The sequence below is a fragment of the Coffea arabica genome, chromosome 2c, assembly GCF_036785885.1.
Source record: "Coffea arabica cultivar ET-39 chromosome 2c, Coffea Arabica ET-39 HiFi, whole genome shotgun sequence".
NCBI lineage: Eukaryota > Viridiplantae > Streptophyta > Magnoliopsida > Gentianales > Rubiaceae > Coffea > Coffea arabica.
Window position 1 is genome coordinate 2,738,508 of NC_092312.1, and position 24,571 is coordinate 2,763,078.

Here is a 24,571-nt window from a genome sequence, read left to right on the forward strand (position 1 = left end):
CCTCGTCACAAGAGCTCTGGTCATCCGATCTCTCAACAACATGCTAGTTGCGCTACCAGAGGCCGTAATAGCTTTGCAACCCTGTTGGTGCTAGCTACCAGATTTCCATCAGTTGTTGTCATTGGCATCATATACTCTTTACCGTCAAGCAACAGAGGCCCAGCAATCCCTACCGGCAATTGTGCGTATCCTATCGGCATCTCGTAGCACTATCCCAAAATTGACTCATAAGCAAAAAGCTCCAATGGCAATCCTTCAAATGACTTGTCAGTAACTCTCTGTAGCGCTTCTCTTCTAATAGCAGCCACCCTCTTACAATCCCCGAGGTTCATCCCATTGCCTTTTCACCCATGTCGCTACCATCAATCATCTGTTCTCTAATATTAATCTTTGTTTTCGGCCGGTGCTTTGATTCTTCTAACTGATTACTTTGATTTTACTGGATTAATGCAGCAACTTTTCTCATCGATTGTTTGCTTTGTCAAAAATTTTGCCAACATTCTAAATCATACTCACTCCACTCTTGTCCCTTCATTGCCACAGAAGGTTGTGCGGACGAAATTACCCCTCAAAAATTACTTTTCGTCTCTCCTAAAGTTATAAATAGATGGAATTATCTAAACAGTACAAATTTACGAGTTCGATAACATTTCTTACTAATAAAAAAGTTTAGTGATCAAAAGGAGCATATTGCAATAGTTTAGTGACATTTCACGCAATTTGCTCTTAAAAAATCAAGATAACACCTTTTTCTTTACTTTAAGAAGAATCTATATCTCCAATTAAACATTATGAAAAGTAGACTATTATAGTGATAGATTCATTATTATAATTGATTATCAAACTACAAAAATATTGGCATGAAAAATTTGATACTCATTCCTTTATAACTAACTGCTCCAAATTACTTTACAATTATTATTTAGAGGACTGAATTAAACTTTAGAAGATAAGGGCATTTTAGATTATTCATTAAATTCTTTACCCTACATTTATTGTTTGGTTACTAAAAGTGTTAAATTAGGGGAAGTAAGTATAATTTTAAAAACTTTGATGGAGCTAAGTGAAATAGTTAAAAATATCAGGGAGATTTCTGAAATTATCCCTGTATATAATTGCTGGGCCTCACGTCCTCTTTCTGTTTCTTCTTGGGTTTCCACCAACCAGTTCATGAACCACTCTCGCTGCCGATACAGATTTTGTTTTGATGATCCCTTTGGTAGGTTCTTTATTTCTGTATTTCTTTTACTTGGTCTTAAAAATAATTTCCAACGTTTTTCTGTTGGCTAAAAGTGTTCATCTTACTCGGCGACTGCTGGGGCTGATGGTTTGAAGAAGTACTGAACTCTTAACTTTTGCATCGCAAGTCTGCTTACTCAGTAGGAAAAGATGGGTTTTGTACCCAAAAAGAGAGGAAAATGGAAAGAAAGAAGCTTTTTTCCACTTGCTTTTATTGGATTGTTGTTGTATCGTATCATTTGATATCTTGTATGTTCTGCTCTCTTCTGTCTTGATTCTTGCATTTTTTTTTTATGATTACATTTTTTTTAAAGGGATAGGAGGCTGCAATTGTTGCTAACTGTAAAATCTGGAAACTGGGTTTTAGTTGCAGCAGCCAAGGAAGATGGAAGTAAGTAATGACTTTATAGAATGGCTTGGTGCCGATTTGTCCGTAAAAATCCTCATGTTCCTGGAGGACCCTTCTGATCTTGTTCGTGTTAGTGCTGTCTCCAGTTCTTGGCGCCAATTCAGTGAGCTTTCCCACTCAGCTTAGGCATTGCTTCTGTGTCCATGCTTTATCAATCTACTGGTTTTAATTCTTCGTTTCCTTCATTCTGTTTCTCTGTGATTTGGGTTGTTCTCGGGGTGGTTATTTGTCACCCGCTTAATTGTGGAAGAACTAATTGATGGTTGCTATGTTATTTTATTGACTGCGCATATCCCAGTTTGGGTTCTGCTGGATTATGCACGAATGAAACAGAACAGCACTCTTAAATGAAGTTTTCTAGACGAGGAGTCCTTGTAATGTACGTTTAAGCTACTGTTCGTCATTGTGTTTCCAGTCAGTGGTGCCTTCTTTACAAGTGTCTCTCGGAATATTGGTACTGAATGTCTAGTCAATGCGGTACTTGCTGAAATGCTAGTTATAGGATTTTAACTAGACATTGACATTGCTTATTTTCTGAATATTGCTGAAGGTAAAAACTAGTTTACATCTATCATTGTCTTTGAGAAGCAGCAGACAATGATAACCATGTATGTAAATGGTGAGAAACAAAGAACTGTGCCAAAAAGATAATTGGATATTAGCATTTTGCAAGTACAATTAAATATGGTTCCCGTGTTGCTCAATATGACTTTTGATATGCTTCACTTTTGTACAAGTTACTGAGTAATGTATGCCTTGATCAGGGAAAATAAAAGAGTTTGAGCACTTGTCTGTCAACTCTTCTCTCTGTGTGATCAAAGTAAAGAAGTTTATGTGCAGGGCGGCAATCTGTGCCTTATGGTGGGGGAAAAATAAAAGAATTTGAGGACTTGTCTGTCAACCTTTTCTGTGTTTGATCAAACTAGAGATATTGAGGTGCTTCACAGCTGTCTGTACTTTTATCTCTGTTTCTTTTAAGGGCTTTTAACCTTATGCAGTGATTGTGAATGGAATATGCAAGCAACTCTGTTTAAAGATGTTTCCTGAGATGTCCACTGTTACTCATGCTATTGAAATTAGCAACATGATAGAACCTGTGGAATCCAGGACCAATGAGCCTATTGAATGGGCATGTCTGAAACGGGACCATAAAGTATATGCATTTTTGGCTCAAGGTCTTGCCTCCTTCCCAAGAAAAGATTGCTTGTCTGAGGCACTTGGTGCTTCAAGCACTGACAATTACCCAGATGAAAGCATTCAGAATACCCTGGAACCAAGTGACAGGATTGGTCAGAGAGCTTCTTACTGGTCGAGCAAGGGTGAAATTGATTCTGCAGTCCCTGAGACATTAACGTATAAATTGATGGCCAAACTCTGTGTGATTACTGAAATCCATATTCAACCATTTCAAGGTTATTTTAGAAGACTTTTCATTTTTGTTTGGGGAGGAGGGGGTTGACGGTGACTTCTTGTTTAAAACCTGTCTCTTTATTGGTAGAAAAACTTGATTTGCATTATCAGTGTACTTTCAGTTTGGTTCCCCCATATATTCAGCGAAGGCTGTAAGATTTTTGATGGGGCATTCTATTGCTGGTATGGAAGCACAAATGGAGGGAGATGTGTCTTCAGCTGCACAAGAATCTTCTCATGAAAAATTTGTGTGGACGTACGTTTCACCAGAATTTCCGATGGCTCATGTGAGTTTTACGTGCTTCTTTTCATTCTTTCGTACTGCTTAAGGAACAAATTTTGTTATCCTTCTGTCCAAAAGGGGCTGTACAAGGGAATGAGATATCACATCACATAACCAATTTGGGTTGTCTGCCAAAGGCTTGTTCAACTATAAGCTGCAATCATTAATTAGAATTTCAATGTTTTATCCTTTAGATTTATAGGTGTCATGGTCCAGATTCAGTATTACTAATTAACTGCGTTATAGGAGAATTGTTTGCAAAAGTTCAAGCTACCAGAACCTGTTCTCTGCATCGGAGGGATTCTGCAAGTCCAGCTATTGGGTAGAGTGCAGAAACAAGAAATAGATAGTTTGTATTACATATGGTGAGCCCTACTTTATTATGATTTTTCTCGCTCGTGTTTGGTGCACAAGTATTTGTTTTTTCTTTTGCCCAGTCCTCAAGTACCTACTTCAAACATTTGGCATGAAGTACTTGATGTTGCATGTTATGAAAGTTCTTATGTTGTTGCTAGCATTCATCTCATACTCGTTTGCCTGCACGAAGTAATGAAAACATGTTTTGTGAAAGGCTAATGATGTTAGCACTCCAAAAAATACCTACAATCCATCCTTGCTGATTGTTGCTGAAAGTGACATAAACACCTATAATCTAGATTCTCTAGCAGTCTAAATGCCAAAATTAGCCACAAGGCATGGTAAGTGAGCTTTATGCATTATTTATGTGGAGACCTCTATACTTTTGACTACATAGTCTTCAAGCTTATATATATATATATAACATTAGTTAAACTTGTAAAGCTCACGTAAAGAATGATGAACATATCCAAAAGCAATAGACAACTCCAAACCACAATGGCTAATACTTTACTCAAGAACTAGTAAATAATTCATACTTACACAGTATTTATAGAATCATCAGTATTAAGAATTTCCTCCATTATTAATAGTACAACAATTTAGGGCTAATGTAAGAATTGAGAAAATTGAACAAATTGAAGAGAGAAAATAGAAAGAATAATTCGTACATCCATAGAGCGCCAATTTTGTCTCAAAGAAAATTTAAATTTTTTTCATCATTTCATTAACCAAAAAGGAAGGATGGAGTGCCTTGAGCTTTTTTTGGAGAGTCAATTAATATCATTGGCCTTTGCGAGTAAGGTAATCATATGATAAAAAGTAAATTTTATTATTTTAATAATTAATTTAGATGCAATCCAGTTTTCCTTTTGTAATAGCAGTAGTGCTTAAGTTGTGATTTCTGTGTGGTTTTCATTTATTTTCTGGATGAAAGAATGAGGGGGCAAATCCTTAAAAGTAGGAGGATAACATAGAAAATGAAAAGGGAAAATTTGGTCTCCCTACCCCTGCGAAGCAGGATGGTGGCTTTCCTTTTAATATAGTATCTAATTTGTTTGGTCGTGTCAGTGTTTCTCATGTTGAAGTTGTTGGGCGACCAGCCACACCGGCATTTGATGTTGAGATATTGGATCAATCTGGAAAATGCATGTTGAGGCACAATCCTGAACAGCATCTTTGTTCAAACAACAGATCTCCTCAGTGTGAGTCGAGCTGTCCTCCTCGCATTCACAGGTTTGGTGCAAGTATAAGAGGTTGGGAGCACATGATCCTCAACACATTACTCGGTGCTAGAGGGATTATGGTAAATGACTACGACTACGACGGCGAGGACGATGATTCAGATGACCAGTATAACTAAGTGCTTCTGCTTCTTGCTACGCTTTCTGGTTTTCTTTTGCTCTGTTCCTGCTGCCTTTCTGTAAGCTCTGAAGCACAAGATAGAATGTGTAACATAGTCTCCTCCCGTAAGCTCTGAGGCACAAGGGAGAGTCCAGAGAATTTACTTTGAAGATTTGAGCTTCATTCTGCCATGAAGAAGACGAAAAGCTTGTTATTGGATCCACATCATGAACCATCCATCTGGTTAAAAACAAATAAGAAAGCTGCAAAATTTGCCTCCTCTTTTGTCTTTTTTCACTTGATTTTTGCCTTTCCTAGTTCTTTGGGAGGTTGCAAAAAGGCCAACTAGAATGTCGACTGTCGAGATGAGTTAACAAGAGAAACCAGAACCTTAGAGACAGTAGTATCAACCAATAAATAGCTCATGTCAACACATAGATACAGACCGAGCCATAAAGCTCTTGAGCTCCGCAATCAGGGCACGGTTATCTCCAAACTCCTGGTAAAAAGCAAATATCAATTTCCGAGAATGATCCCAAAGTAACCCTCCTCCCGGGACTTTGATACTTGCATCAGTGTTTTAACTCAAATCTGCCTTGCATACAAGACATCCAACGAGCCACTTGAGCGCTTCTTTTTGGTAGAGGCTGAATTCGAAAAAATGAAGAGATACAGATATTCTCAAAGCCTAGCAGCTGTGATAATTTACTGCAAATAAAGCTGTACGTGAGTGGGCTGAATATAACGAAGTGAGAGTTGGAGAGGACAAAACAGAGGTAAATGGGGAAAAACAAGCGGCAGAATCGAGTAGATGGTATCCACCCCCACAGGGGGTTATCAAGTTAAACTCTGATGCAGCTTTGGAGCAGAAGGAGAGGAGAATAGGCTCGGAGGTGATGGCCAGAAGGGAGGATGGGGAGATAGTTGGAGCTTGGGCAGGAGGTGAAAGGAGAGACGGAAACCCAACAGTGGAGGAAGCCTTAGCTATCAGAAAAGCTGTCATCAAGGCAAAGCAGAGGGGCTGGAACAAAGTGGAAATCCAATCTGATTGTAAACAGATGGTTGATAAGCTCAAGGATAGGAATAATGAAGACCCAATTACGGGGACTATATTAGCTGATATACTGATGTTAAGCCAAGAGATAGTTGGAGCTTGGGCAGGAGGTGAAAGGAGAGACGGAAACCCAACAGTGGAGGAAGCCTTAGCTATCAGAAAAGCTGTCATCAAGGCAAAGCAGAGGGGCTGGAACAAAGTGGAAATCCAATCTGATTGTAAACAGATGGTTGATAAGCTCAAGGATAGGAATAATGAAGACCCAATTACGGGGACTATATTAGCTGATATACTGATGTTAAGCCAAGAGTTTGATGAATGTTACTTCTCATTTGTTAAAAGAGATGCTGTCTCACAAGCTGGCAAAATTTGCCATAAGCCTGTATGATGAAATTTGTTGGAAGGAATCTTTTCCAATATGGCTTACTAGTTTAGCCAAAAAAGATGTAAGAGCAGTTGCTCCTCCAACAGTGTAATTAGTTTTCTGGAAATGGAATATGTTATCGTCTTGGGGAAAAAAAAAAGTCCATGGAAGAACAACAAAGCACAACGAGAGACCATAGAAGAACGTCATCAGTGGGGAACAAATCCATGTAACAGCCACCAGTTTAGATTCTTCAGAAAAGGTATTCTGAAGGGAAGATTATGATCCCAAACCAGCCTACATACCTTGGATACATTCCTCCCTCGCCTCTCTAATTTCTAGGCTGAAGGAATAGAAAATTTTATTGTTATCGACAGTCTCCACAACATCAGACCTTGTCTTATCATAATCACAAGGCAATTGGGCAATCAAAGTGACCAAGGGCTATCCCAACCTGCCACAAGTATAAATTCAGCCAATAATAAAGGGGAAGGATTGCCAACATCACCAACTTCTACCAATGGAGAATCAATAACCCATCTATTGAACCAAAAGTCAATTATAAACCAGCCTCCAAGCACCATCTAATTCCGGATTACACAACATCTCCAATTTCCATACGCCGTCTCCAAATAAAGGGACCACAATTCAATTAACTTCCATCGGCTGTAAACGGCCAATGTACTTCTGAAGCACAAAACTCAGACAAAAAGAGCTATTCAACCTCAATTGCCACCAAAGTTTCAACACTAAAAGCATTAACCACATCGTGCAACGAACGGACTGCAATTCATCCTCTTCAACAGGATACAACTTATCCCATGACAGACCAATCATTACAAAGAACTAATAAAATGCATTCCAAGACATTTCCGCTTGTTTTTACTCATTTTTCTTCAGTGAAAACACGAATAGAAAGAAGAAACAAAGCGGGAAAAATCAGCACCATATACGGCACCCGGAAAAGGGATATAACATGTAAATAATATATTATATAAATTCAACAGTGAAAAGTCGTCTGGTCTCTATCCATAGATTACATTTGCAAGACGACATTTGAGCATAAAAACCAGAAACTGGGGCATGTAAAAAGACCACAGAACTACTCGAATACTTGTTTAAGATCACAAAGTCCCTAACTGGATTCAGAATGTAAATGTCCAAATAACAGACTACAAACCACCTGTACAACCATATTTTCATGAAACAAAAGCACATTTTATCAGACAAATTATGTTAGTCAGGCCTTCCAATCAAAATTCATGTTATCATCAAGATCACTGCCGAGAAATCCATTTTCCGCAAACTCATGTGGAATGTCAGGTACCATTTCCTCTGACAAATGAAGACTACGTGGAAGCTCAGAAGATTTCTGGTTGAACCCACTACTTGCACCAGCTGCAGAGGATTCACTATTTGAAGCAACTTTGAAACTGTTGCTTCTGCTTGGAGCAGGTCCCATAACATTACTCGTTCCATTTCCAGTCGTCACGCTTCCTGTAGAACTTTTATTCCCAAATGCAAGTCCATCTCTTGACACACTCCCACCAAGACTCTGACATGCAACAGGCTGCTGAATTCCACTATTATCCTGCATCAGTTGCTGCATCATGTGCTGTTGTAATGGTTGACTACCTTGCACTGCATTATTTTGCTGCAGCAAGGCTAAACGCTGCTGCAGTGGCGGCTGTTGCAGATGGGAACCTGATAACCCACCAATTGGTGGATTCTGCAAGGTTCCTGGAACTGCACCTGAAGGCCCTTGAAATGTTGAGGACGGATTCTGGTTAGAATTACTCAAAGAAGAAGATGCTTCCTGATGCAATGAACTACGACTTGAGTTCATTGAGTTCTGTCTCATGAGCAAGTTTTGGTAATTTGTCAGGGCAAGGGCGGCTTGTGCTGACCCACTTAAACCACCTCTACCCACCATGTGCTGAGTATTGCCCATTTGGTTGTTTAATCCAGGATGCAGAGCCATTAGCTTATTCATTGTACTTCGATCAGTTGGCAGACTCTGGATACCTCCCAGCTGATCCATTTCCTGAACCTTTTGTGCCTGAAGCTTGGCTGCATTGCCTTGTCGGGGAAAGTTTTTCAGGCCCTCTGCAAATAAGGATAGCACATCACTGCCAAATAGATAAAACGTATCCAGCATCACAGAAAAGCTAAGGTACTTGAATAAATTGGGTTAATAGCCAACAGATGTGGCAAAAAAAATTAAAATCATCAATCCATAATATTCTTTCCCTCCTTAGCCACAGAATCTCTTTGAAGCTTTACACATTAAAAACTTCCAATGCCAGTAAGGGAATAAGAGGGTAAAAGAAGATGATTACCAATAGGCCCAACTTTGTTTTCTCTGCAAAAATCCATCAAGTCTTTCATGCTATTGACAACCTCTGATATCTGTCACGTGTTAAACACAGATAAGCATAAGAAATCTGAAAGCAAGAATAAAGGTTTCCAATCTTGTCAATAAAACCTTGACACATGCCTGTAAGCATCGCACATATCTCTTGGAGAATCCTAAATCATTAAGCGATTGCAACTCAAAACTTCTGGCAAGCTGACGGCCAGCTGTCACAACCCTACAATCCATGACAGTCCAACACAATTTGAGTACTAAAGGAACATTAAGAGTGCTCATAAGTTCACAAACAAGTTCAAAGTTGACAAGCATCAAAAAATTGACCATAAGCATGGGACCACAATTCTCTAAGCAGCCAATTCACAAGGTACAAAATGAGAGTTATATTTTTAAGCATAATTCACCCACATGTTACTGTTAGTCTGTAGATCTTGCTGACAGACACCCTCTCCTCCGCTTTCAGAGATTGTGCTTTGGCACTTTTGTGCAACCTGTAGTAACTGATTAACCTGCAAAAGAAAAATGCTTCATGTATTGAATGCAAAGAATGAATATAAATCAGGCTACATGCTCTGAAGTTGACTCAGATTATAGTCTCAAAAGTCATCAAAACTCGACAAGGAAAGACAAAAGTTCAATAGCTGCACAATCTACATTTAACTCCAGTGTCAGAGAGAGTAAAGTGCAACCACACTAGAAATTAAAAGAGGGGCCCTAAATCAATATTGAAAGTGTGAACTTATTTTTTCAAAAGACCAGACATGTTTCACAGAGCAAAATCCATCATGACTTGCCAAGAAATGGTGTTACTTATGACTGCAAAATCTGTATAAGAGCAGCTTCACAAAATAAACAAAGAGAACATTGATAATCAAACATGAAACAGCAAAAGAAATCTCAACATCATCAGATGACACTACGTAATGCAATGACATTGAGCAACAAAAGTCACCTCTTTAATCCTGCAGTCACTGATCAACAAGTTGTTCATACTTTAAATACATACCTGTGGTGCAACCAATCTACGCGGAAGCAACTCCTCATGACGTCGTGCACAAAATTCCCATGACAATATCTGATAACAAAAAGGAAGAAAATCTTAACAGGACAGAAAAACAAGATAGATAGCATCAAAAGACAAAAGACACACTTACTTCTTAATTACCTTTAAATCAGGGGCGAAAATAATACGAAGCTGACCTTCACGAACCACCCGTAGTTGCTCATATACACTTTCTTGAACTGCCTTCACATACTCCAGCATCATTATTCCTGAAGAAAATCTACATTCGCGCGGCAAATCCAAAAATAACAGCTCATCGATGACCCCACTTCCAAATTTGATCTCATTAAGTCTGGGAAGCACTTCAAAAGTTGCCTCTGTTGAAACCCACCACACATAACATAAAGACCGGTTAAAACATACAAGTAAAACTTGTATTTGTTTAGAAGCCAAAGAACTGCCTTCATGTCACAATATTTTGTACACAGAAACTGGTGACTCCACGTCATCCATGCACAATTAAGTAACATCAATGTCATTTGAAATGTGTAACATAACAATCGAACTATAATATGTAGAGTTACTGGTTTAAAGCCAGTTCCTATCTATTTATCTTGCAAAGCAGGAGGAGTTGGGGAAAGGAAAACCAAGGGTGTGGCTCAGTTGGAAGGGAAATGTTTCCAGATGTAGTATTCAACACCCAAAACCACTAGAATGTTTCTATTCAATACAAATTATCCTCTACTAGCTCACATACGGCAAGTATATGACATACCAGAAGACATTAGAGAGTATTGATTCACCAAAGAAAAAGGTACAAGGCTCACATTCTTGAGGTACTGGTATCAATTAGCATATTAATACCCCAGAACTGTAGTCTAGACAATTCCTTTTTATCCCCTAACTGGCCAGATGAGAGAAGGCGGGCAGTTTTTAACCAAAATAAGAAAATATAAAGGCATATCAAGGATGGAATGTCAATGATATATCTAAGGGATTCCCTGCCAAACTTACCAAAACCTCTTCCAGATTTTGAACCACAAATATCACATTGCCATGCATCCTGACAAATAGAAGAAACGGAAACAATTAGCATAATAATCAGGGATGCCACAGGTAACTTTCTGGCTTTTCCTTTTTGGTTTTAACTTTTTCCTTGAAGAGGAGAGCAGTCGGCAGGACCTTAATAACAAATACCAATTATGAGGAACAAAATTCACATCCCTAAAGAATCATGATTTACATACTCCAGTTGGGAAAGGGTACTATCCACTTAAACTTTACATAATTATATGTTCCATGAGATCCACAAGGATATCGCAATCCAGATATAAAAGCGCACCATAACATTACTGATCAACCCGCATATTTTGACAAGGAATTTGAACAAACAAATTTGCAATAATCTTTTTCACACACAACTCAAGTCACAGAATGGTTAAAGAAAAGCAAGTTACACAGATAAATTAAGTACCATGGCTGCCTGGGGAAATACTCCTAGCGAATGGTGTCCAACATTGTCATATAGCGATAAGCACCACCTCTTTTTAGCACGGGGAGAGTAATATTCTGAAACGAACTTCCTCCAATAAGCAATGCTGTTATCCTGCAAAATAAATATGTTATAGAATAACAATCCAAGCCAAAAATCTAATCAGACCAGACTCTTATGAAACTCATACATTATTTATTCCTTAAAGCATACATTGCAGTTATATTATCTATGAATCAAGAAGGACAACAAAGCCATGTAGTACGGAGCATCATGAAATATTTTTGCAAGAAAACCACTGATATACTCACTGCAGGTCTTTGACGCTGGTGGTATAGATATTGCATCAGCCTACGAGAGCAGACACCACCATCATAGGGTCGCTTCGTCCCAGATGAAGGTGTTGCACCCTGTTGTTGAAGCTGTTGTCTTAACTGCAGTTGCTGTTGCTGCTGCTGCTGTTGCTGCAGCAACTGGGCTCGCTGAATTGGTGGCATGGACTGCAGCAGTTGTTGCTGCTGCTGTCTTAATCTCTGTTGCTGGATCAAAGCTTGCAACTGAGGGTTAGGGTTCTGCAAATGCATAGAATCCTGTCTATGCAGCAATTGCTGAAGTACCTGCTGTTGGAGAATATCTTCCTGCTTAATGTCCAATCGAGGTTTCTTTTGCAACTGAGACATGTAACCAGGATCTTGGATTAATGAGCCTGGGACCCGTGAACCATTAGGAAGTTGAACCTGCCCAACCCGTGGTGTTGGTAAGGATGTGGCACTTGAAGCACCTTGATGGTGGTGATTTTGCTGTAGTTGTTGAACATTCGGATCTTGATTTGAGCTTGGCTGCATCACAGATGATCCATCCATAATTGAAGAGCCAGATATACTAATATTATTGGATGAGAAAGACATGGGTGATGCAGGCAACCTCATGTAAGACTCTGTATTAATGCTTGCACTTCTCTGGAGATGGGGACCTCCTGAAAGTCCTGAATTTGCATCAGTGACTAATGAGCTAGCCCCAACACTGGGACCTGAGCTTGGTACGCTGTTCAAGACCGTATTACTAACATCACCAGATACAGGACCCAAATTGGCCCGTGCACTTCCCGGGATTGTACTCGATGAGTTCCCAAAAGACGAACTCAAGTTAGAATTACCCACAACTTGGGACTGACCATCTCCAGGAAAAAAGATGCCAGAACTGGAAGAGGAATGTGCCAGTCCACCAGCCACCCTGTTAGGTGCCATGGGAGGCACCGAAGCACGGTGGCTGGGATCCAGATAGCTGTCTAGTGCCAGCCCTTCTGCAGTACTAGCGCTCTAAAAAGAAAAACAATGCACTCGCACCCAGCTTGAGGGATCTCTGAACTTATCTCGCAAAAAGCCCTAAACAAGAATCCCCTAAAAGTACAACTACAATCAATCCTCACCAACAGCTTGCAGCATCAACAACTTGTCAATTACAGCCGCAGAACTAACAAACGTCCAAAAAATTGGTAGATCTACACTAATATCATGCAACCCTACTCGCCTGTGGAAAGATTTAGACTGGGTTCTACAGAGAAGCACAGAAAAAGAAACCAATAAAACATCAGCATCAAAGCAAGTAAAAGATAAGCTAAAATTCAAAAACTAGCCTAAATCACTTGACACCACCGCACGGTGAAATTCACAAGTACTCGTATTTGAGAAACCATAGCCTTACTTGAGCTCATATCTTGGGATTTACTTGAACCTAAAGAATCCCCAATTGTACCCACAAAACCCTAATCATGAATAAGACAACCAAGAAGAACAGCATCTTAAAAACCCCAAGGCCAGTACTCTTCCAATCAAGATTGTACGATAAGCAATTGCTCAACCAACTAACTCACTCACTTAAGTTAAACACATCAATAAAGACAATTTGAGATTAAGAGCTCCAACAAATCAAAAGCCCCTCAAACTTAAGATTACTCCCAAAAAACTGCTAAGCTAAGTCATAAACCACAGAAGAGAGTCAAAATTTAATGTAATCTCAACATCAATCACAACCCATATTGCAACTTTAATCAAAGATCGAAAACATTCAGAAAAGGGGAAAAAAACACAACGTTGCAACAAGAAAAGTAAGTAATAGAAACCCAAACTTTACAGTTCAAATTAGCTCAGTAGATTTAACCAAAAAAAAGAATACCGGAAAAGATAAAGATCTTAAAAATAAATATATAGGTCTGGAAAAAGATGAAGAACTGCGAACCTGGACAGAAAGAAAGAGGAGAGAGAGAGAGAGAGAGAGAGAGATTTTTGTTGTTGGAAATGGATGATTCAATAATCGGAAAGAGGAACCAAAAAAAGGCAAGCAAACGGGGGTTTTGGATCAGGTTTATATACCTAGCGGGAATTGCAAAGGGAGGTGACCGGCTTCAGCGGTGGACAACTCTACTGAACCGGCTATAGGCGGTGGAGTCCGAGACACGCGTCGGTTAAATGAATGGGATACTGCAGTCGGTGGTCGATAGCGCGGTGGCGACGCGAGGGCGTCGGGTTTGGAGAGTGACGTGGCAAGATCAAATTTGGTGAATCCTTTTTTTAGTTGGTTATCAGAGGAGCCTAACAGTAACAGGGTAGGTCTGAATGTTAAGAATCATCCGGTATGATTAGAGTTGTAAACGAATCGAATCGAATCGAGTATCTCATGTTTGAGCTCTGTTCGTTAAGCAATTCGAACAACGTTCGTGTTCGTTCGTTAATTTTCGAACTTCAAACCTGTGTTCGTGTTCGGTTCGTTAAGTAAAATTCGTGTTCGAGTTCGAGTTCGAGTTCGTGTTCGGCTAGTTTAACATAAATGAGCCGTTCGCGAACATATTCGAAATGCTCGAATCCAAATTATTTTATGATTTTAATATGCCATGCAAATTATTAATCATTCTCAAAAAATAATTAAAGCACTAAGTGACTAAATTCTATTATTCATTAACTATATAACTAACACTAACATAAAAACAACAAATAAAACAAAGAAATTTGCCCTCCAAAATAAAAGTCTAGCCATAAAATTAACCCTAAAATTTGTCAAATGATAATTATGTCTATGTTCACGAACGTTCGTTAAAACTCGCGAACATGCTCATGTTCGCGAACGTTCGTTTAGCATGCTCGCGAACGTTCGTTAAAACTCGCGAACATGCTCGTGTTCGCTCGATTATTAATCGAACAAAAAAATTCGTTCGAACTCGGTTCGTTTAAAATTTCGAACGAGCCTTTCACGAACACGAACGAGCCGAAACGAATCAAGCTAACGAATAGCTCGGTTCGTTTTAACAGCTCTAGGTATGATAACGCTTCAGCTGAAATCAAGCGGCTGTCGTCAACTGATTTTAACAAATTAAGCCGTCCTACTATTACAACACCATACAGCGGATAATTTAATCCTGAGCAGCTGAGGTCAAATATTTACCCTTTATCTTTTTTTTTTCTCCTTTTTCATATTAATTTTCTTGTTTTTAATTCTTTACTGCACTGAGGGTTGTGCATTGAATTCGAAATTGATAATTCGAAAGTTTGAATTCAAAAAATTCGGTAAATTAAATCTGGTCAATTATGAACCATTTCGTTTTCAAATTCAAAAGATTTGAATTCAATTCCGAAATTCAGTAGAATATCGTATTCATATTTAAAAAATTGGTATGAACTTTATTGAAAAAAAAAACCTAAATTAGTCTGTTAGAGGTATTGTACTAACTTACATATGTTATATGACCTAAATTTGTCAATTTGAGGTATTAAACCATTATCATTATATAATATAATGGCTTAAATATATTAGTATATATACGAAATTTAAATTGAATTAGGTAGCAGAATTTCGATCTCAATTTGTGAATTCAAAATCAAAATTTCTGCTTTCAAGGAGCATGGCCCCAAATTCGAACCAATTTTGCCACTTTCAAATATGAAAAACTCTGAATTCCTTTCCATTTTTCAAATTTTCGATTCCCAATTTATGAATTCAAATGGAATTCGATTGGAAAATCGAAACTTTTCAACACCTCTATTGGCACTTCCCTAGATAACAATAATAATAATAACTAAAACCATTTCTTTCATATTAATGTTTTCATTTGTTATTGCATCAAGATCATATTTTTTTTAATAACAAAAAAAAATTGAAATTTAAAATCTACCAAAAAATAGTTTTAGGCGATTTTAATTTTTCTCGGCAAATCACTTATTGTAATTAGTTTTCTGTCAGATGTTTTGCAAGCGAAAACAAGTGCCAAAGGTACAACCAACTTTATCAAATAGAATTGGAAGGAATCAACCTGTATGTGTGAATGATAGACTATAAAAGAAAGGGGAATAGATGGTACATTCGTAAAACCATAGACACAGTCACGTATGCAGTTACATTTTGCACCGGTAGATGCAACTTGACAATTTTCAGCATCCCAAGGAAAGAAAAAGTAAAAATTCCAGGATATTCATTCGTTATGATTCCGGCTTCATTTTTCCCCCCCTGGTTATATTGATGCAAGGGATAATTTCAGAAATCGCTCCTAGGGTTTCTAACAATTTCACTCGCCTCTTCTAAAATTTATAAAATTATACGAACCTCCCTTAAAATTAAGATTTTGATAACAAAGTTAGTTCAATTAAAAAAATAATATTGAAAAAATACTTGAAGGAGAAAGATGAAACTTTTATCCCATAACTACCCTTATGTATGTATATAAGTAGTATTAGTAAAAGAATAAAAATAATTAAAAGTTAAAAACAATAAATACACATACTTAACCACTCAAAAAGTTTATATTTAGTAAATTAGACAATATAGATAAGCAAGAAAACTACACTAATAGTTACAAGATTCAGTAAAATAGACTAGCCATCTATTTTAACATTATGTTTTATTATGATTCTTGTAATTTTAAATAGAAAATTTTTTAAAAATTTGCCTTTATTTTCCCTCCTATCTCCCTTGTTTACATGAAATTGTTTTACAATCGTATCCTTTATTTCAATGAAATTACTTTACAATTATTATAATTTTAAGAGTTTCAAAGAAAATTGAAAAGAAAGACAAAATTTGAAAATTTTTTTGTTCAAAATCACGAGAATCATAGCAAACATCATGTTAAAAGAGATGATTAGTTTGTTTTGTTGAATCTTATAATTATTAGTGTAGTTTTGTTGTTTATTTGTGACGTCAAAATTATTAAATGTGAATTTTTTGAATGGTTAAATGTATGTATTAATTGTTTATAGTTTTTAATTATTTGTTATTCTTTTAACAATACGATTTATGTACATGCATAAGGGGTATTTATAGAATAAAAGTTTCATCTCTCTCCTTAAAGTATCTTTTAATGTTACTTTTTTTAATCAGACTGACTTTGTTGTCAAACCTTCACCATCCTTAAGGAGGTTCGTGTAATTTTATAAATTTTAGAAGAAACTAGCGATATTGTCAGAAACCTCCACAGTGGAGGTTTCTGAAATTATCCCTCGATGCAATTTGGGCGCTGCCGAAGTTTGAGAGGTCTATTCACCAATCTTTTCACCGGTATTGGCGTCGTGCATCACTTGAAAGGGTTTCCTTCTGGGTCCAGTCCAGCAGGGAAGGAAGCGCGAAACTCCTCTTTTCTGGACTGGGCCGCCTGCGGTATCAAGTCGAAAGACATTATTGATGCCACTTTGTAGATAAATTCATCAAGAAAGAAAAGAAGAAGTTGACACTAATGCTAAACGTTTAAAGCATACTGGCCTTCAATTTAATGTGAAACCCAACCACTGATTGCCAAATCATTCAACTGCAGTAATGGCTTACATTTTGAAATGATTGCAATTGTTGTAATAAATTGAAGGAATGATACCGAAAAATAACTGAAGATCGGCCAAAAATTAGGCGTATGAAGTGGAAATCTTTGTTCAGCAATTCAAAGACAAAAAATTTTTTTGCTGCAATCTGGTAAGAAGTTATTTCTTTGCAGTTTATTCCAATGCCTATTTTGTGAGAAGCTATCTGGGTTAGGCCCATTTTGCGTATCGCTCTAGCTTGGGCTCAGTTAGATTACATTACCAGACAATAAAACTATAATGGACTCCTTTAGGCGGTCTAATCTTCTCAGTTTTGGGCCACCTAACAATAATGATCCGGCGGTTATGGAACGCAGAGCCTTTTATCAACAACACTAGAAAAGCAGAGCGCAATGGTTCGCAGAGACTGAAAATTCACTCATCTTTTATTTGTCCTGGCTTCGGCCGTGCGGCTTCTTGCTTGTGATCTCCCCGACATTTTTCCTTCTGCCGTAAAAAAAAAAAGAAAAAGAAAATCTAATTTGGTTTTCAACTTCCAGAAACCTGTCTCACGCTTCAGTTTATGAGATGGACGGACGTTCGACAGAGGAAATGGGGTAACAAAACAAAAGATTTACTAGTTAATTAATCATCAGCCACCGCGCAAAAGCATATATGATTACCCCACCAGACTAGACTACTAAAACTGGAGAGCGGTGATGGATAACTGGGGGGGAGAGTCAAAACGGCAACTTGCAAAAGGATGTGAAATCTGTCTCCAACAATTGCAAGCATCATATTCATATACGCGTTGAAAGATTAGCTTAGCGGTTCCAAAAGCAAAGGCGAAATGTCTCCCCAGGGTGAAGGTGTAAGCCACAAGCAACATGGGATAGGAGGAGCAGGAGAGCGGGCCTGGTCTAGGTATTTTTTAAGTTTAAGATGGATCATCGGATCGCCACTACTGAGCCGATGAGTCTAATTTCATGCAAAGAAAAAAGTATATAGCTTTTGCTTTTAATATCGGCAGCGGGTCGTTTTCATCTAGACGATTTCCATAAGCGGCTCTCATAAGTGCGCAAAGTTGACTAGTTGGGACACGAAGGAGATTAGTAGTGTCTAAATGACGGGACATGTTTGAATTGATTCGCGGATCCTTTGACAGGCACACAAACGCCACTTGATCTCTTCTTTTGCTTTCATTACCATTCCTCACACTGATTTGACTAACCGGTGCTTAGGGGGTACTTTAAGAGAGGGATTAACCGGTGCTTAGGGGGCGCCGGCCTGGACCGCTGGGGATTAGTCGGGTCCTGTAAGGATTAATCCGGACACCCCTGTGTCGACAAAAAAAAAAAGAGAGAGGGAACTCACTCAGTCACGTAGTATTAGTATTATTATTATTATTTTATTTTTTCCCGAAAAATGTATAACAATTAATTTGAAAAGCGCGCCTAAATATGGCTGCCATAAATTAAAAATTGTAGTTATATGTATTCGCGTACAAATATCCATTAAAGAACCACAAAGAGACGGTCACCATCTGCCTCAAAAGCCATGAACCCTCCTCTATCCTGCAGATTGATGGGGTCTAATTTGAGTCCAGACACTCTTCTCTTCTAGGCGTGTTATAAAAAAAAAAAAAAAAAAATTAGATGAACTTATCTGCGGAAATAAATAAACTACACCCTACCTTTCTGCCCTCTCCCTCCCACGCAAAGAATATGCCTAACAACGCCAAATATGTAGGACTCCACTCACAAATCTCCTATATTATTTTATTAATTTGACGTGCAAATTTTAAATTACATCTCCTTTCCTGGTATCTGAAATCCCAAACATCAACAAGCGAAAAAAAGTATAGAGAACTGGGCCTGTGTAGTCCAGTGCCCAGCCTTCTAAGGCTTGTCACAATATGTGACGGTTTTCGTTGATTATTTTCGATAGATTTTCTACTCATATCGAGTTCTTTCCTCTCACTTAAATTCAGCTAATTTTTTAGGTTATAGAAATCCTAAATACGTCAGAAGATGAAGAAGTGCGCGTACAAAAATCTTCGCGGGCCTTGGAAGCTAGGATGTTCAATTATTGATTCTTCTTATTAGATCACTAGCACCGCTTCAAGATCGGCGACATTAATGTAGCCATATATTTTATCAATCTGGCAATAAAGGAGTGAACGACGGACCATGCTCCATATGGTATCTCCAAATTAATTTAGACGCTGAAGTGGTTCCTTTCTTTTTGGCTCTACTTGATAGTGACGACGACGACTGATGAGGACTAATTCAATCTCCGTAACTTTAGTGATGAGCTATCAAGATGTTGACAATCCCATCCCACTCGTCATTATCATCCCCGAAAACAATTATGAGTATTGCTTGGCCCTGGATTGTAGTGGCTAGCTTAGCTGAATTAGCCGTGGATGGATAGGATGATTGTCATTTCTGTGCAGCTCCTTCGTTAAGGAATCCCAACTTGGGCACGCAAATTGAGGTATCATAAGATTTGGGGTTGGTCCCAGGCCAGCACATCATCATTCTTTCCGTAAAGCCGTCATGTCTTCAACAAAGGGAGCCACCATCTTCCTTGTCGCCACTATTCCCGTAATGACAGAATGGTCAGACTCCTGGTTTGGAGTTTCGACGACGTCACCGTCCAACTTTGATCGCGGGCGGTGAGCCGTGTCCGATTCGAAATGTTGCGCTTACGACTTACGAGCATTGGAGCAGTGTTCTTTACGAGTTTCTGATTGCAAAGCACTGAAAAGCCCCCATTATGCGCTCAAGTCTGACCTCTCAACTCTCCATCACCGGTCACCTCCAAGGACTTTTCTAAAACCATCTTTAAGACAATTAATAATAACGACCTTCTGATATTAAAAACAAAAAAAAAAAAGCCTTTTTCCCCAATTCCTTCCCACTTGGGAAAAGAAATACAGTCGTGGTAGTATTATAATAATGCAACGGTTAAACGGAATCGAAAATGTTCTTCTTTTCTTTCTTTCTTTCCTCTTCTAAACTACTGCCTAATACTTTAAACAGAAGCTGTTTCTTCTTGACCCTCCTTTCTCTTTGTCATGGTGCCCTCTTTCTTTAGTTTTTCTTTCTGGAGCAAACAGTGACCCTTTTCATTGATAAAACTGAAAATCATTCAGCTCAAGCGTCTGCGGTCATACAAAACTTCTTGCAGGCTTAATGGACTGGAAAAGGGCTGATACTGCAGCCTTTATGACTTGTACCAAGAGTATGATGCATCATGCATGAGAAAATCAAATTGCCCCGCCAGACACAATGCTAGGTTGGCGCAAGTGCCTTTATACTAAACAAAACAAAAAATTTTTTTGCACAAATATGTTATTTCATTATTTTTTTTATCTTGTCAATCATTTTTTTTTTTGTTTCACACACATTTCATCATAAGAAATGATATAGTGTTATTTAAAAAAAAAAAAAAATCCCAATAGCCCTCTATGGAAAAATATTCTTTTTCCCCCCTTCTTTAGTTTGAATAGGTTAGTAAAAAAGGTGGGGAAGAAAACAGAACATGCCATCAACTTTTTTCAGTATGCTTGCCTTAATGATGATAAACAGGTAGTTAGCGTGCCAAATATGAACTTCTTCACCGACGATTTGGAATTGAAGCTGTAGGCATGGAATGTATAAGGGTGGTTTGGTTTTAACTCTTAAATCCACAGTTTTCGAACTCTAATTGATAAAACATTTTTGTGAAGCTCAATCTAATGATGATATTTCAAACTTGTATTACTGTCTAAATACTGGTTTAGAACGCAAAAAAAAAAAAAAAAGTTATAAAGTCAACAATTTGTCATGTCATATATTTTAAGGTTCGACTTCCCACACAGACGAAACAATTGTTTGCTCTTCTTCGATGATGTCTAGTTACAAACAAGAAGTTTAATCATATAAAAGGTTCAGAATTTCAAATGAAACACATAACATGTGGAAAACAGTCCAAACCCTATAAATCCAGTGCCGAGGCGAAGCATGAGACCTGAGCACGAGGTCCAATGTCCAAAATATGGGACAGATTTGCGGCTTGAAAATGGAAGGTCCCCGTTCAGGTCATAAGATAAGATATGGGGTTGTCGCCGTGCATCGGAATCAATTAGCTGCGATCTCATTTTTCCATATTTTACTTCATTCTTCTTCCTTTCACGGAACGATCAAAGAACAATTATTGCCACTGCTGTATAGTATTTGGTTCCACGTGCATGCCCGCTGTGCATGGTGTGCGTGTACTAAAAATTTCGCGCCTTCATGGTGACGCAGCCGCTCTCTCGGACTCGCTCGTAAATTACAATAGCCAGCCCGAAATCTTCTAAAAGAATGCCAGAATTTTTTTTTTTTCAAGGACAGACTCCAAGCATTATAAGGGAAAGGTTTAAAAATGGAACAATTCAAATGTCTTTCCTTGAAAAGGTCATTTTTAGTCAGAAAATGTGTTCCACTAACCTTTTTACATGTTTGATTACCTTTTCTGATTTTACGTATATTTATCAGATTCCAAAAGTACCAAATTAATATTTTTTTTTCCCAAAAACAAATCTAAATGAAGCACGCGTAGCAAATTTGTTATCATCAAAATACAAAAGGGGAGGAAATTGTGAAACTGATAATTTGCCTTACGTCCTCAACATCCATGGTGGGGTTGAAAGATGAGAATCAAACTCAGAAATTCAACTTAATTTGTAGTCAACTTCTTTGAGCTTGAGCTTTTCTAGAACAACATAATGGTGGTATCATTATGGAAGTTGATCCGTAAAACTTTAAGCGTGGAAACCAACCAGCGACCTTTGTTTTACTCATATTCAGGCACACTTCATCTGCTATTGGCCGTGAAAATGGTGGAATATTGTGTCTGAATTAGCGAACAACGCATGCATGGAGATGGAGGTCGCGGGCGCAACGGATCTTCTGTCCCACACTGTGTGTCATTCTCTGTCTCACTTTTTGTTGTATTGCTATTTCTCCTTCATAAATATCATGTTTTAGTTCTTTTTTGTTTTCTTAAGATCCAATAACTATTAATTCAGTAACACACAAAATTTAACAAACTCAAAAAATCAAAATGCATAAAAAAAGGAGATCTTTTATGCATTTTCTGCTGTATCTTTTAATTTTCTATTATATATTGTTTTTTTGAAGCTGTTGTATTTATTTTTTATTGAATTAATAGTTATTGAATCATAAGGAAACAAAAAAGAACTAAAACATAATGTTTATGAAGGAGAAATAATAATATAATAAAAAATGAGACAGATAATGACACAGACTATAGAAAAGAAGATCCGTCGCGGGTCACGGGTGGCTTGGAGGTAGAATTTGAATTCAAATGCAAGATTAACTCGTATTCATGTTCATGCACTTTCTCTAAATACGATAATCCAATGCACGCTTGATCATGCGCTAGACTTAGAATATTTTAGTCTCTTTCAGCATGCCTTTCCGACGCTAATCCATCAGAACTTTCAAGTTGAAAAATACAGATTGGAATTAGTAATGAGAGCATCCAGACGTGGATTTCTTTATATATAAGATGATGATACGTAGTTTTAACCATCAAGATTACATATTCCAAAAGCATCAACAATCACTAGGGAACTCAGGGGCGTATTATAAATCCAAGAGGATCTATCAACAGGAAGGAGAGAGAGAGAGAGAGAGTGTGTGAGTGTGTGTGTGTGTGGAGAGAATGTCTTATCGTGCTATCTCAAAGCCCAAATTGTTGAAATTTTCATGCAACAATGGGTAGGTGAGAACGCACCTCATTCTTTACCCAAACCTTGGCTGGTTCGTCTTCCGAGCCTCGGAACTTTAATGATGCTGTGTAACTGTAACCGCAAGCACTAAGCAGCAGAGTTGTCTCTCAGGAGGAAGCCTTCTGTTCGATTATTTTTTGCTCCCTCTAAAGGCAACGAATTCTTACTAAAATTGTCAAACGTAACTTTATTAAAGTAGATTTGATATCTTTATACCGTTGAAAGATAAAGGCACGAGTTTATTTACCCAAAATTCGGTCCAATCCTATGCCAACTGTCAACATATCCTGACGTACGTCGCGCATCTCATCCTGGATTTAGAGGAAATGCCCATTAATTTCCATGCTTTTTTTCCAGCGGGTAATAAATCCTCATCATTCATCGCTAAAGCTAGTTACATTCATCTTGAAATTTTCGCCGACATTAGAAGAAGCTACTTGAAAGTTGAAGAGAAAGGGGCCGGGAGGGGGGGGGGGGGTGTGGGGTGCGCTAAAGAAATCAAAAAAAAAAGAAAAAAAGAATTGTGATATAGGGAGTTTGTTGATCTTAAACCTGCTTTATTGTGGAGGGTTTTCTTCTTTGTTTAATTGGAATTCTACATGTATACTTCTTTCTACTATCCTAAATAATTTTACATACAAACAATTCAGGAAAAATTAGTTTAAAAATTAGCATAGGTCATGAAGATTGAATCCAGAACATTAATTTGTTCCCAGGAGCATTTGAAGCCTCTTTTCTAATTGTTAGAAATTTCTTAGAGAAAGATTGCGTTCCTAAATTCTAGCCTTAGCCTCATTTGAAACGTCAAATACCCAAACTTAATTACTTGGAAAGTCATAATATTGCAGTACGTATTTCTACTTCTTAAACCTCTCATCTATCTATAGAAAGAATGATATCAAAATGAAAAGGTTTTGCTAAACCTGTCGGGAGTTGAGCATGTCCTTGTTGCATGTTTTGCAGACTCTGCACCCACTTCTTTAGTCCACATTACAAAAGAGGCAGAATCCACTGGCTTAAGATAGTGATGGCCACTAAATTACTTTTGCAGAGGATATGGCATAAATTCATGTAGTTGGCAACAGCTTTAAGACTCGTCTAATGTGTCTTTTGAACCCCTACAAAGAGAAGGGGAAAATTTAAAGAAGCAACCTTCTCAAGCAAGCAGTGATTCTTCTCGTAGTTCTCTTTTTCTTTTTTCTTTTCTCTTTTTTAAATGTACTCGCATAGGAGAAGACCTTCACACCCTCCCCCCTTAATTACAAGTCGATTCCTAGGGCAAACTTCCCTTTACGTTGGTGAACAATTTGACTCTGAGGCATCTGAATTGTGTTCTTGTGCCTGTATTTGTAAATATCATTATTTGGATATTAATTAGGCAAATGAAATCACTAATTACGTGAACACATGAATAAAATGGAATTAAATGGACAGTGTATATGACCAAATGGAGATGTTAAACTTCCTTATTCAACATTCCCTTTTAAGAAATAAACAAAAAAAAAATAGTATTATTATCACTTTACCCCTTAACGTTCAGTGCCACTATCAATTTTCGCCTTAATATTACATTTTAGTCACTTTACCCCTAACACTAACGGTCAAATTTAACTGAGTATGTTAATTAAAGTTAAAATGCATGTTTAGCCCTTATAATTTTTATTACTTTACCCCCATAAACTAAAG

General features: G+C 37.8%; 2 protein-coding genes across 5 annotated transcripts; one reads left to right on the plus strand and one right to left on the minus strand.

Annotated features, from left to right (window-relative positions):
- Positions 1-1,134: 1,134 nt before the first annotated feature.
- Positions 1,135-5,322, plus strand: LOC113725073 (F-box protein At4g00755-like). Of its 4 annotated transcripts, none has more exons than XM_027248050.2 (6): positions 1,135-1,219; positions 1,607-1,751; positions 2,647-3,060; positions 3,170-3,345; positions 3,588-3,706; positions 4,770-5,322. In XM_027248050.2, the coding sequence occupies exons 1-6, from the start codon at positions 1,208-1,210 to the stop codon at positions 5,059-5,061; spliced, it is 1,158 nt and encodes a 385-aa protein (XP_027103851.1). In that variant the 5' UTR covers positions 1,135-1,207; the 3' UTR covers positions 5,062-5,322. The 4 variants fall into 4 exon arrangements, with proteins under 4 accessions (XP_027103851.1, XP_027103852.1, XP_027103853.1 ...); XM_027248051.2 differs by having other exon boundaries at positions 1,153-1,219; positions 1,554-1,751; XM_027248052.2 differs by lacking the exon at positions 1,135-1,219 and adding an exon at positions 1,368-1,488.
- Positions 5,323-7,432: 2,110 nt separating this feature from the next.
- LOC113725074 (probable transcriptional regulator SLK2) lies at positions 7,433-13,670 on the minus strand. Its single transcript, XM_072073429.1, has 9 exons — positions 11,638-13,670; positions 11,309-11,440; positions 10,849-10,897; positions 9,997-10,211; positions 9,838-9,906; positions 9,240-9,340; positions 8,958-9,051; positions 8,800-8,869; positions 7,433-8,566 (listed from the first exon to the last, which is right to left on the minus strand). Exons 1-9 carry the CDS (start codon positions 12,571-12,573, stop codon positions 7,701-7,703), a joined length of 2,532 nt encoding a protein of 843 aa, XP_071929530.1. The 5' UTR covers positions 12,574-13,670; the 3' UTR covers positions 7,433-7,700.
- Positions 13,671-24,571: the final 10,901 nt, after the last annotated feature.